Source organism: Astatotilapia calliptera, chromosome 17 (genome assembly GCF_900246225.1).
Source record: "Astatotilapia calliptera chromosome 17, fAstCal1.2, whole genome shotgun sequence".
Classification (NCBI taxonomy): Eukaryota; Metazoa; Chordata; class Actinopteri; order Cichliformes; family Cichlidae; genus Astatotilapia; species Astatotilapia calliptera.
In genome coordinates this window covers 18,619,204-18,631,803 of record NC_039318.1, presented here as the reverse complement: position 1 = coordinate 18,631,803, position 12,600 = coordinate 18,619,204, and the positions used below count along the sequence as shown (strand labels likewise).

The following is a 12,600-nucleotide window of genomic DNA, read 5'->3' as shown; positions in this document are numbered from 1 at the left end:
CGTGTGCCGTGATTTTTAATAGCAGCAGTGAAAAAACAAGTAAATATTAAAATCCACAGAGCATGTCCCTCATTATTTATGTCACATGCATGTCCCCCCCCCCCCCCCCAATAAAAACGTACAGGAGAGGATTAACTTCAGTTTCCTTCACATAAAAAAGTAATTTCCACCACAAATTGATATAGGACATTTATTATCTACTTTTTATTTACTTTAGTATTTATTCTTATTATTTCTACTGTTTTAACTATTGTTTAGTAGCATGCTTCTTATAACAAGACCTAGGAAACTTCCTCACACCCACAGTCGGTCGCTGAGCCTGGCTCTGCCAGAGGTTTCTTCCCGTTAAAAGTAAGTTTTTCCTTCCCTCTGTCAGCAAAGTGCTTGCTCATCGAGCTCTTCATTTTGTTGTTGGGGATTTCTCTCTGTTATTGTAGGGTCTTTACAATATAAAGCAATTCGATGCAACTGATGTTATGATTTGGTGCTATATAAATAAAACTCAATTAAACCGAATCCTTTCAAATGGTTTAATGAAGCTGAGTCTGTTAAAAATTAGAGTCTGAGGTTTAAATTTTCCTCAGAAAGGACCCCAAAATCCATCTGATTAGTGCATCCTTCCAAGTGCTCAAAGGAAACCTGCACTCACATTTGAAACTCACTTCTTATAAGCTGTGGAAACATGAAAGACATTTAAAGAATTTCATGCATTTTATGCATAAACTTGCAGGTTTTTTTTTTTAAATGATGTTGATAATGAGCTGAACCATCTTCTCCATCTCTTTGCTCTTGGCCTGCAGTGCCACCAACGAGCCTAGCTTGTTCGCTCTGCAACAGAGTTGCACCCCCCCCCTAACAGCTATTTGTCTCATAGCTGATGTTGATATGCTTATTTATTGTAGCTATTTTTTCTCTTTTACATTCCATTGAAACAAAACATAACTATAACAAATAACTTAACAGTGCTAATGTTTTTCAGCTGTTAATCACAGTATTTTTTTAACCTGTCTGCAAAAAATTAGGGTTGCACAAAACAGTCTCAGCAAGTAATCTTGTTATTCATATTCCAGAGCCCTGTGCTACAAAGCAAGCTCATCATAGCCAGCATAGCTTTCATTACCTTCACTTATCCTGATATCAGCAATCAGGCTCAGAGGTCACATGTCAACTCTGTAAGTCAGCCCAGGTTTCAATAGTCAAGCTACAAGAAAGGGGTGGTGCTGACAGCACCTGACCAATCACAAAGAGGGATAAATGTGCTGGCAGCAGAGCAAGGAAGAGAAAAGTACAGTATTAGAATAATATGAAGCGATTATAAACGCAATACAGACGGAAAGTAACACAGCTGCTGGCAAATAAGCTGTATGAGTATTAGTAACAGGAAAAGCACCAAATGGCAGTTTAGTAATTAAAATGCTGTATGAACATGTGCACACTAAAACTGGAAAAATATTAGTATTTGAAGCCAAAGAAAGCTGACAGTACATGTTAACATGTAGCAGCCCTGTTATTACAAATCATAAAATCTGATATGTTATAATTATTACCTCATTAAATTATTATTTAGATGTGCATTTAATTTCATTCTATAAATACAATGTAAACATTTAATGGAATGTTTAGTATGTTTAGTATGCATTCACCTTATACTGAGCTCATTTAGTCCAAGTCATTGAATAATATATATATCATCCTGCTATTTGTGCACAGAGGTCTGAAGGATCTTCTGGGAATGGTGACACTATTTTCTGGAGTATCGATTAGCTTATAGCCAGTGATTTCATACCTGTTGGTCTTTAAACTTGAATATATTATCTCTGGGCCCTTCATAATAAAGAGCCACGGTTAAATTTCATGAACTGATTGTCAACTGATTCATATACACCAATGGAAGATTTTTGACTTTTAAAGGATGGAAAATAGTAGTTTTGGAGCTTTTGGTGAATTATTGAATCCCACATCAGGACAGGAGATTTTTTTAAATAAATAAAACTGTTCAGCTGTGATTAGAAAAGATTATGTTTGAATACTGGAATACACCATAATGAGGGTTTCAGGTATTTTGTATTTGGAGGTTTTTGGGGCACTTCACCCAGAACACGAGGGGCTAGAAAAAAACCTTTTTTCTGCATGGAGAGGCTCAGTGAGGTCACAGCATTGTAATTAAAGTAATTAAACTCAGCCATAACAGACTGATTTCCTTTCTGATTTGCTGTCAGATTCTTTTCAGGTTGTTTTGCTTTTCATTTGTCTAATTTGTGTATTTTTCATCTTCTTAGTCTCTTTCTTTTATTTTATATTTATTGGAGGGTGTTTGCTTTGATTTGTGTCTCTTTGTGGTCAATGCATCAACAATCCAGCTTTTTGAGTAAAAACATAAATTTCACATGTAATAAATTGGTTGATTTATTTCTTGTTTATATTCTTCTTATATATACTCAACCATCTACATTATTAGGTAGACCTTTTCAGCTGCTTGTAAACAGAAATATATGATTTACCATCACATCACAGCAGCTCAAAGCTTTTAGGCATAAAGACATGGTCAAGACGACCCACTGAAGCAGGCTACAGCAGCAGAAGGCCACACCAGGTGGTGCTTCTGTCAGCTAAGAACATGAAACTGAGACTACAGTTTTCACAGGTTGACTAAAACTGGAGACTAGAAGATGGAAAAATGTTGTCTGGTCTAGTAAGTCTCCAGTTCTTCTGCGACATTCAGGACGTAGGATTAGAATTTGGGGCAAGCAAGAAAGCATCCATCCTACCTTCTGTCAAAGGTCAGGCTGCTTTTAGTTTCCATCCCCTGAAGACCAAAACAGTCCATCTAATGATGCTGCTTCTAGCAGAATAACGCACCATAGCACGAAGGTCAAATCATCTATAACTGGTTTCTTGAACAATGAGTTCACTGTACTCAAATATCCTCCACATCAGCAGATCTCAGTCAAACAGAGCACCTTTTGAGATTGGAGTTGGAACGGGAGATTCACTCATGGATGTGGAGCTGACAAATCTGCAGCAACTGTGTGATGCTGTCACATTTACAAGAACCAAAATCTCTGAGAAATGTTTCCAACATGAAGAATTAAAGCAACTCTGAAGGCAAAAAAAACAATCAAATCCAGCACTAGCAAGGTGTACCTAACAAATTGGTCAGTAATCTGATGATATACTTGTTCAGTATATCGAGGCAGAGTAATGCTAGCCTGACTTTTAGGGATTCCTGGTAATTCAGCCTTCCATGAACCCTGAAATCAGAAAAGTCTGATCTCTCACATCTCCCCACAAGGCCTGAAAACAACTTAAGTCCTCACAAAGTCAGGTAAACCTGTACACTAATTTGATGTTAATGGTTAGCAGTTCTGAGATCCTGCTGCAAGTTTCAAGGAAATAAGACACAAAGGGGTGGGGGTGAGGTAAAGCTGACATATAATAGTTGTCACCACACACACACACACACACACACACACACACACACACACACACACACACACACACACACACACACACACACACACACACACACACACACACACACACACACCATGATGCAACAGTATGAAGAAACCTGTGTGAAAGCAGGAAAGATTTCTGTCTTTCTGATTAGTTGAATGACAAAAAAAACAGAACTCATGGGAAAAATTCAGAAATGTAAATTTGCAAGAAAAAAATGAAATATTTATGAAGGAAACTATTTATTTTGTGACCAGGTTGCTTCACTTTGTCTGGACCACAGTGATAAATCACCTAGTTTAAAAGAAAGACTCCCTGACATACAAACTTATGTTAATCTTTCAGTTTCTATGTTGTTTATTTTATTTCTGTGATGACATGTTCGATAATTTTGCACCTTGTGTCTACGTTGTATCTCTTTTCTGTCTGTTTCCTTGTGGTTTGGCTGCATTCATTTTTCTTTCAAGTTCTTTTTTTGTAATTGCTTTGCATATTTTTTGCAGCTTTTTGTTTCTCTTTAGCATCGCTTTGTGTCTTTGCTGTCATTTTCAGTATATTTCTGAACATTCTGCATCTCTTTTTTTGTCATTTGTGCTTCTTTTGTGTTTGTTTTTCAGGTTTTTGTTGATATTTTTGTCTTGTCTGTTCTGTTTGTGTGATGTTTCAGTTTTTTGTTTTTTTTGTTTTATTTCCATATTTTATTGAAACCTTTTTTTGGTCATTTGTTTTTTTCTGTGTCATTTTGCATGTATCCCTCTTTTGTTTGTTGTGTTTGATGCTTTGTTTCCTCTCTGTGGTCACTCTGGGCCTGTCTCTGGTCTTTTTAAGCTTCTTTGTACTTGAGGTTGTTTTGCAGCTTTTGTTCTTTTCTTCCACCCTCCTAAACATGAATCTGTTCCTGTTTTCAATGGGACTCTGCCCTCTAGTGGCTAAGCAGCTTCACTGCAGTCAGAGACGGAAAAACAAGTTGTTTTTTTGTTTCCATGCGTCCTTGAAGGCGTCCAACAGGAAAACCAGGCTCGTGTCAGGGCTGTAAAACTCCACATGACAGCTCTTTATATTTCATCATCTGAGGTTTATATGAAAAATAAAAGAAGCAAAGCATGCTGGATGTTGGAGTTATTAGATGTTTGATTTTTTTTAATTTCATATACAGATAAACATGTAACCTTATTATCTGACTTTGATCTTTGAACTTTCTCGTCGATTTTATTCAACATGAGTTTTTTCCAAGACAAAAATGCTTAATATTTTTCTTATAATTTCACTTAGCAGATCAACATTTTCATTTTTATCTCATAATTTGTACTAAGTACAACTGTTGACTTTTTCCATCTAAAAATTAGTTTGAGTTCATTACTAACCAAATCACACAAATTTTGTTTTACATTTTTTAACCATTTTTATTTTCAAGTCGTCAATAATGGTTTTCATGTCATATTTAAAGACTATTTTATAGCTTTGATTGGAGCAGTAGAAACTGACAATTACTTTGCAAAAATTTCAGCTATTTATATTGCTTTTTATGTGAAATTATCACTTTTTAAATAATTTATCTCATTTTTTATTTAAAAAAGGCAAAACATTAAAACACTTATTATTCTCATAATTTTAAGACACTGAATACAATTCTGTAGTTTTTGTCTCATGTTTTTGACTTGTTCTGTAAAAAGCTCTCTTTTTTCCCTTTTAGCTCAGGAGTTGCATGTTGAACCACAGACTGGATATAAATATTAAACATAAATATGCTTTACAGTCTGTGATGAGCCAACAGCGCTGACGGAGCTCATCATGTGACTCTGCAGCGAGGAGCTCTCACTCTGCTGCTGCTTCAGAGGCCCAGGCAGTGCCGATCGACCAGCAAAGAAGGAATTTCACAAATCCAGAGACAAATACGGCAAGAAAGGTTCAGAAATAAAACATATGAAATAAAGAAGTAAAATGTTAAAATTATTCACAAATCAAAAATGTATATTTTATGTAATTTTTACATCGTCTTCTTCCTTTTCTGTATTTTTTTTAACATTAAAGGTTCAAGGCTACTTTATTTGTACCTGTAGGTAAATTTTGTTTACAAAAAAATGATAGCATTTGCCATCCCCACAAAACACACACACGTATTGAATAAAATATCAAAGTTACTCTTACTGTTTTGATATCTTATGTAATTATTTTGGCGTCTTTAATTATTTTTTATTTTTAATTAATTTTTCCCCCTGAATGTTTGAGGATTATCAGACCGTTTAGACTCCTAGAGATGATTCTTCTTCTTTCAGCTGCTCCTTTAGGATCATTTTCCTGTATACCATCCAAGCCTTTGTTTTTGTTTTTTTTATTTTTTATTTTGAGTTCTTTCTGTGGTTACTTTGACACAACACAGTCATGTTTGACTTTATTTCTGTCATGACATTTCACGTTTTCATGTTCATATCAATTTTACTTTTATTTTTCCTCTGATATTTAGACTTTCTACTTTTTGTTTTAAAAAGTGCAACATCACAACAGTCATCTTGAGGTGCGTTATGCTATGAGATCAAGAGCTTACAATAACACAGAGAAGTGGCGACAGCAGGAAAGAAAAACTCCCTTTTAACAGGAATAAACCTCCAAAACAACCAGGCTTAGGAAGGGGCAGCAGCCTGCTGCGACATTTTAAAATGAGTTTCCACCTGCTTCTCTCATGTTAAATTCTCTGAAGTTTTAATTCTACTGTTTTTATTTTTCCATTTACGTTTTTTTTATCCATTTGTCATCGTTATTCGTAATTTTAACTTTTTCGATTAAAGCTTTTCTATTTTCAAAGTTTCAATGTCTTCTATTTTAAGACATTTAAGTTGAACGTTCTATTTTCCTCAAACTTTGGTATCTATCTTTCTTTTGATTCCTTAAATGTAGTATTTCCATCGCTCTCCCTGCGTTGTGTCTTTACAGACAACAGGACGAAAACAAAGGTGCTCAGTGAGTCCTCCTCCGAGCAGACAAGATCTTTGGTTGAGCTAGCCGGCTAACTGTTAGCTGAGAGAGACGCCATTAGTTGGGTGAAAATCAGGCTTTGGCCACAGGGTGAAACGCGATCTGTCTCTGGGTTTGGACTCGCTTCCCTCCGAGCTGCGAGTAGATTCCGGTAGAAGTCGGGTCCGTGTGTGCTGTCGAGCTGTCCCTCTCATGATTTTAGCTCCTTTTTTGAAGTCGGAAGCTGATGTGAGCTGCGCAGGACTTCATTTCCGACTGGGTTAGCATTAGCAGCGCTAGCCTTAAAACGCCCGTTTTGCGGATAAAAGCGGAGGATTTGTGCGAGTTTTAACTGCCAGCCATGGCGGCGGCGAACAGCGGCAAGACCTATTCGTTCAAGGTGGTGCTGCTCGGGGAGGGCTGCGTGGGGAAGACGTCGCTGGTGCTCAGATACTGCGAGAACAAATTCAACGACAAACACATCACAACTCTACAGGTAAGAGGGGCGGAGGAGCCGGGCTCGTGCTTGTCATCGCGTTGCAGGTGGCAGGTGGAGGGGAGTCTTGTGTTTCCTGACCCGGGCCTGCCGGGGGAGCGGAGTTATTGCGAAATATCGGCGGTGTTGTGGCTGTAACCGGATCCGATGACGGAGGGGAAAGTCAGGTGTTTTTCCGGGAGATTTACGGTCATAAACAGCCAGAAATACATCTGATACACCTGACTTCACTCACTGTTTTCACCACGGGTGCTTTAATCTCCAAGGGGGGCCAGGGGCAAAAGAGAGTAGCTGTGGCCCCACAGGAACCCCCAACAGAGCATTTTAAAGCTTTTAGTGGTGTAGCAAAGACAGGAAGCATGAGGGAAGAGAGGTGAGGAGATGAAGAGACACGGGTGAAACAAGTGAAGGTGACCTGCACAATCTGTTTGATTATAAAAACGAAAGCTTGTACAGGTGAAGGATTTGGGGGGAGGGAGTGTGAGGAAGCTTACTTGACTTGAAGCTGAAGTGCCTCTCACCTGCATTCTTTCTAGTGACCAGCAGGTGGAGCCTCCTGGTGATTATGTAGAAGTCTATCAGAAAACAGTCCTTCCTCTAGCGTCCTCTTTGAGCTCTGCAAACACGTTTCTGATGACTATATAATGTCAGTCTGTAGATTAACGTTCTACTGAATTCAACTTGATATTCGTTTAGTAAATAAAGGCCACATTAGAGTCCAAAAGGACCAATAAGATGGGACTGATTTAGGGTACGGGTGACCTTGTGATTGACCAGTTTAGTCAATGATACAGTATGATCACGTGATGTCTCGGATTCTCAATACAGCTGTGTGAAACTGCAAATTTCAGTATTGATCTGATATCAAGTAAATACAGACCCAGTTTTGCTGATACAATACCAATACGTAAAAGCAGGTTATATATGGGAGACCGGTGTGTCATGATTCATGAGATGAAATGTTGTCAATATGCAAACTCTGAACACTAAATCCTTGTGATTTGACTTTCCACAATAATTAATTAGTTTCTGTGTATTTAGAATCTGAGGCTTTTGGAAACCTGGGATAAAATGTTTCTGCCTCTAAAGGACTTCAAACCAACAGAAGCAGAAGACCGCAATTTCTTTCCCTCATTTCTTGTTGCATACGATGATGATTTGAGAGTCAAATGAAACTGAAACTTCGCTGCTTTTCTTTCACCGTCAGCGTGTAACTGACTCCTGCAGTGCAGATGTGTCTGGGCTTGTGGGACTGCTTCGCTCACCTGTGGAATGATTTCTGTCTGCTCTGCTGTCAGGTGTAAGTGCGCTGCTCAGCTTCCAGCAACATCTCACCGAGGAGCAGAAGCTCAAAGGAAACAGCAGGAAAACCCTGCAGGTTTCCGTGTGGCTGCTACTGTTTTACAAGCAGTCCTCTGGCCGCCGTCTGCTGATACCTGTCCCAGCTCTTTGAGTCAGGATTAGACCATTGATAAGGATTCACCACACTTTATTTATTAATTTACCTTTGAACATTATAGATTTATTGAACATCGAGGTGGATGGGTGAGAGTTTTCCTGGTGTGTAGTTGTGCTCTGACCGGCAAGTGCGAAAAAGCAGCAAAGGTGAGACCCTGTGAGGCAAAGGCAGAAACCTTTACCTCCTTTATCTCCACGCTGCTGAGTGGACACTCTTTCCTTCATCTTTGAGTCACTTTGAGCTTTCCCCACTGCAAATTGAAGTTGGGGGGGGTGGATAATTAGAATAATAGGACCTTTTTCTTTCTCTTTTTTTTTTCAAGAGGAAAAAAAAAAACAACACTTCCAAGTGCAGATGTGTTTTTAAATAAAACATTTGGGAGATTTATTTGAGTTCACACCTTGTGGAAAATTAATCAATTAAAAATAGGCCAGTTTCATATAAATAACACGTAGCAGTGGCTGAATAACTTACAAATATAAATAATAATCATGAAAACTATTTGTATGGAATTATGCCTTCATTTCACTGCGCTGTGATCTTGTGTCCTTTCATTAAGACGCAGGCAATCAACCGTCCAGCTCAGGGTCCACAATATATAGATATTTATTTCAAAATAAAAGCATATTAGATGATACCTTTCTCACTGTTTAGTGTGATTTCTGTTTCTGAACATCACTGCAGAGCTTCTCCATATCAGGGCTGTAAGAAGTCACTTTAATATTCACACAGGACTGCAGAGTGTCATCAGTGAGGACACGGTGCTGTTTGGACTTCATGCAGTTTATGCTGAGAAAACCTGCTTGCTTAAGTATGTTGCTCCAAAGATGAACACGACTGCGAAATATAGAGTGAAATTACATAGAGCGAAGTGTTGCAATATTGTACAATGTGAGCCACAAGCATAGGCGTAAGTTTTATAAATGTGTGCAACGATTTGTGTAACTTTCGAGGACTTACGCACGCACTCGCGCTCAATCCCCACAGAAATGCAGAGCAATCTGCCCTCAACTAAAACAATTTCACAAATGTGTTCATCCAAACCTGAATAATTACTGATCATTTACGCACAATTTATTAATTTCAGCTTCACAAACCAGATAAGCTTTTTGCTGTCAAAAACCTTTCTGTACAGTTGTTAAAACTACACATAACATTTCACTAGCTCGCTCACAAAACCTTAAATACGTGCGGAAGAATCACCTGATACGCAAAGATCATGTCACACACCCACTTGGGGTTTGATGCTTAGTGCTCAACTTATAGCAAAGTGCAGAGATGGAGAGAGGCGTCAGACCAGCAGAACTTTATTCACCTGGAGGCGGTGAACACAGTGACCACCTCAGTACTAACATTTCACTCACAGCTGAGCCCGTTAGGCTCTCTTTGCAGGCAGTAGTTAATACTTTTCTTTTTCTCCCTCTGTGAACTTTATACTGTAGATGTTACTCTGACTCTTACTTAAACTCTGCTTAATGAGGATGTGTGGAGTTGCTGAAAGGCATTGTGGGGGATGTAGGCTGGGGAAGGATGTGGGTTCGCCACAAACTCCGTTCACCGCAGAGTAAAAATGCAGTCTTTGTGTTTGCTTCGTGGCCTCGGCTGTTTGGAGGATCCTTGTTGAGGACGAGGATCAGCAAGCCCTCCAGGTTTTCCGTGGACAGCGTCGCAGTCACATGGTCATGTGAATGAACCTCAGCATCACACTTGCAAGGCTCATGTCTACGCTCACTCTCATGTGACGCACAAAGGGGCATCCCAGCTGATTGCAGAGTCTGCTGGCCGTGGATGAAGGATCATCTCACTGAAGCTTAAAGTGTGAGCACAGCATGAGTGTCAAACGAAGCATCTCAGTGTTCTTTAGATGAGAGGATTAGGAGAAACTTCCAGAGGCTGTTGATGGTTTGTTTTCGCCAGCACGAGCTCTGCATTATCGAACTGTTATGATTTGTCATGGGACTGTGAAGAAAAGTGTCTGTGTGTATGCATTTTCCAGTCATCCTCTCAGTTCAGAAGGATTTAAAGATGTTTATTAGCAGCGCCGCTGATGGACATCGCTGAGTTTAGGGAGTTTAAACCAGTTCCTGCTGTTTGTTTCACCTGCTGTAGGTTTACCCAGAACCAGTACTTTATATTAAAATGATAAAACTGGCTCAACTTGTGGTCATTTTCAACTAACTGGTCTGATAATTGTCTGAATCATTATCCAACTCTGGATTTAGCATTTCAGTCATGTAGCAGACAGTTTTTGGAAGTAAACAGAAAAAGCACATAAAAGGAAAACTGGTTTAAAATTGAAGTAAACAGTTGGGGGAATTAGAATCACTTACTGATTTCATTTTTGGCACGTTTGGGCCTCCGTAGATTTGGTTTAAACCTCAGAGGTCAGAGCACTCGTGGAGCAGTGCAGTCAGCTGACCGACGTCACATTTACACACTAATTCCAACCTTAATCACATACTGTCACAGCCCCACTCTCAGCCTTCCTCTCACCTCTCCACCATAAATCTCTCCCCTCTGCTCCGTCCAGCCGTCACGTAAATTCTACTGCTGATGTTGAAATCTTAATCTCGGGTTTGACTTTCCCAGAGAACGCTTCAATAAATCATACGTGACTGGGACGGAGGGGAAAAGCCACAGCCTGCTGCTCGGCAGGACTTTGGTCTTTGGTTTATTGCTGCGCAGACTGTCGACAGAAATCAGTTGACAGGTTAACATAAAACTTGCAGATGTTTTTGTGGTAAAATGTGAGAAGTTACAAAAGTTGTTGCAGAAGGCTGATTTTAGCAGAGATGCTCGTAAATTATTGGTTTAACTTCTGGTCAAAGGGCACGTGCACAGAGCTGAAGCGGTTTCAGAATATGTTTGGGGATTTATCTGCTAAAATAATCTCAGACTTTATTTTTTTTTTCACCATCCACCAGTTTATTGTGCATATTTTCTACTGTTTAGTTTCTATTTTATTTTCTAGCGCTTATGTTTTACTATCTCCAGTCCAAAAAAAAGTGTGAGAGTGTAAAATGTAAATTAGAAATGGAAAAAAACCCAGAATGCAATGATTTGAAAATGTCATGAACCCATGTTTTATTCACAACAGAAAACAGGACACGTATAAAAGTTTAAAATGAGAAAATGAACCATTCAGCTGCATCAATGCTGAAAGGTACACACAGATAACAGAGCATCTGCTCCCGTCCAGGCAGGGAAGGCCTTCATATTTCAGCAGACCTGCCTGCAATTAGGACCTTACACCAGCTGAAAACAGCATCAGCATCGCGAATTGAAAAATATGGCAAAGCAGCAACAACAGCAGCCCAGATGTTTTACAGACTGTAGTTAAAAGAAGAGAGGATGCTGCAGTGTGGGCAACATGCCAGTTTTATTGAGACATGTTGCTGGTATCAAATTCAAAATGATTTCATATTTTTTATTAAAATGTTTCATTTTCTCAGTTTAAACGTTTCTCTCTTTTATTGTAAATCGAGATTCATGGATTTACAAATCATTACATTCTGTTTTTATTTACATTTACATGACAAACTGTCTTGTGTTTTTGATATTTTAGTATTTTTAATTGGTGAGATGCTTTATTTTATTTAGTTTAATGGAAATTCATTGAGCCTTTTTTCTGCTGCTTTATTTTGTTTAGTATCTTATTTAACATTTTATCCAATTTTTATTTTGTGTTTTTTAGTTGTTGAGCTACCTTTCAATATTACTTTGCTCAGTTGAATCTTATTCAAATTGAGTTTGTGACATTATTAAAATAATCATGTTGTCCTCTTCCTACGCAGGCGTCCTTCCTCACAAAGAAGCTGAACATCACAGGAAAAAGAGTAAACCTCGCCATATGGGTAAGGCTGCGTTCAAAGTAGTTTTTATTCTCCTGATCTTCTGAATAAAGGTTTTGGGTGTTAACGTTGTCTGGTTGTGCAGGACACAGCGGGTCAGGAGCGCTTCCACGCCTTAGGTCCCATCTACTACAGAGACTCCAATGGAGCCATACTAGTGTACGACATAACAGATGAAGACTCCTTTCAGAAGGTACTTTTGAAAACGAAAGTTTGATGATCCAACATCGTAAAAGCAGACTTTCGACAGCATGTCATTATGGAAATGACAAAACAGCAGTGGAAACTAAACTCGTAACAAACAAATAACCAGTTTTGTGTCCTTTTATCCACAACCTTGGAGCAGCTATATAGAAGCTTTACAGTTCATCCAGGAAGTAAAATTT

At 38.7% G+C, this 12,600-nt stretch overlaps 1 protein-coding gene across 1 annotated transcript in view; it reads left to right on the top strand.

The window, feature by feature from the left end:
• The first annotated feature begins 6,396 nt into the window (after nucleotides 1-6,396).
• The window catches only part of rab21 (RAB21, member RAS oncogene family), a 13,816-nt gene continuing 7,612 nt past the window's right edge, over nucleotides 6,397-12,600 (top strand). The window contains exons 1-3 of the mRNA XM_026146688.1: nucleotides 6,397-6,904; nucleotides 12,158-12,217; nucleotides 12,300-12,407. Of these exons, the coding sequence (XP_026002473.1) occupies nucleotides 6,770-6,904; nucleotides 12,158-12,217; nucleotides 12,300-12,407 (303 nt within the window). The 5' untranslated portion in view covers nucleotides 6,397-6,769. The remainder of the gene's footprint in view (nucleotides 6,905-12,157; nucleotides 12,218-12,299; nucleotides 12,408-12,600) is intronic.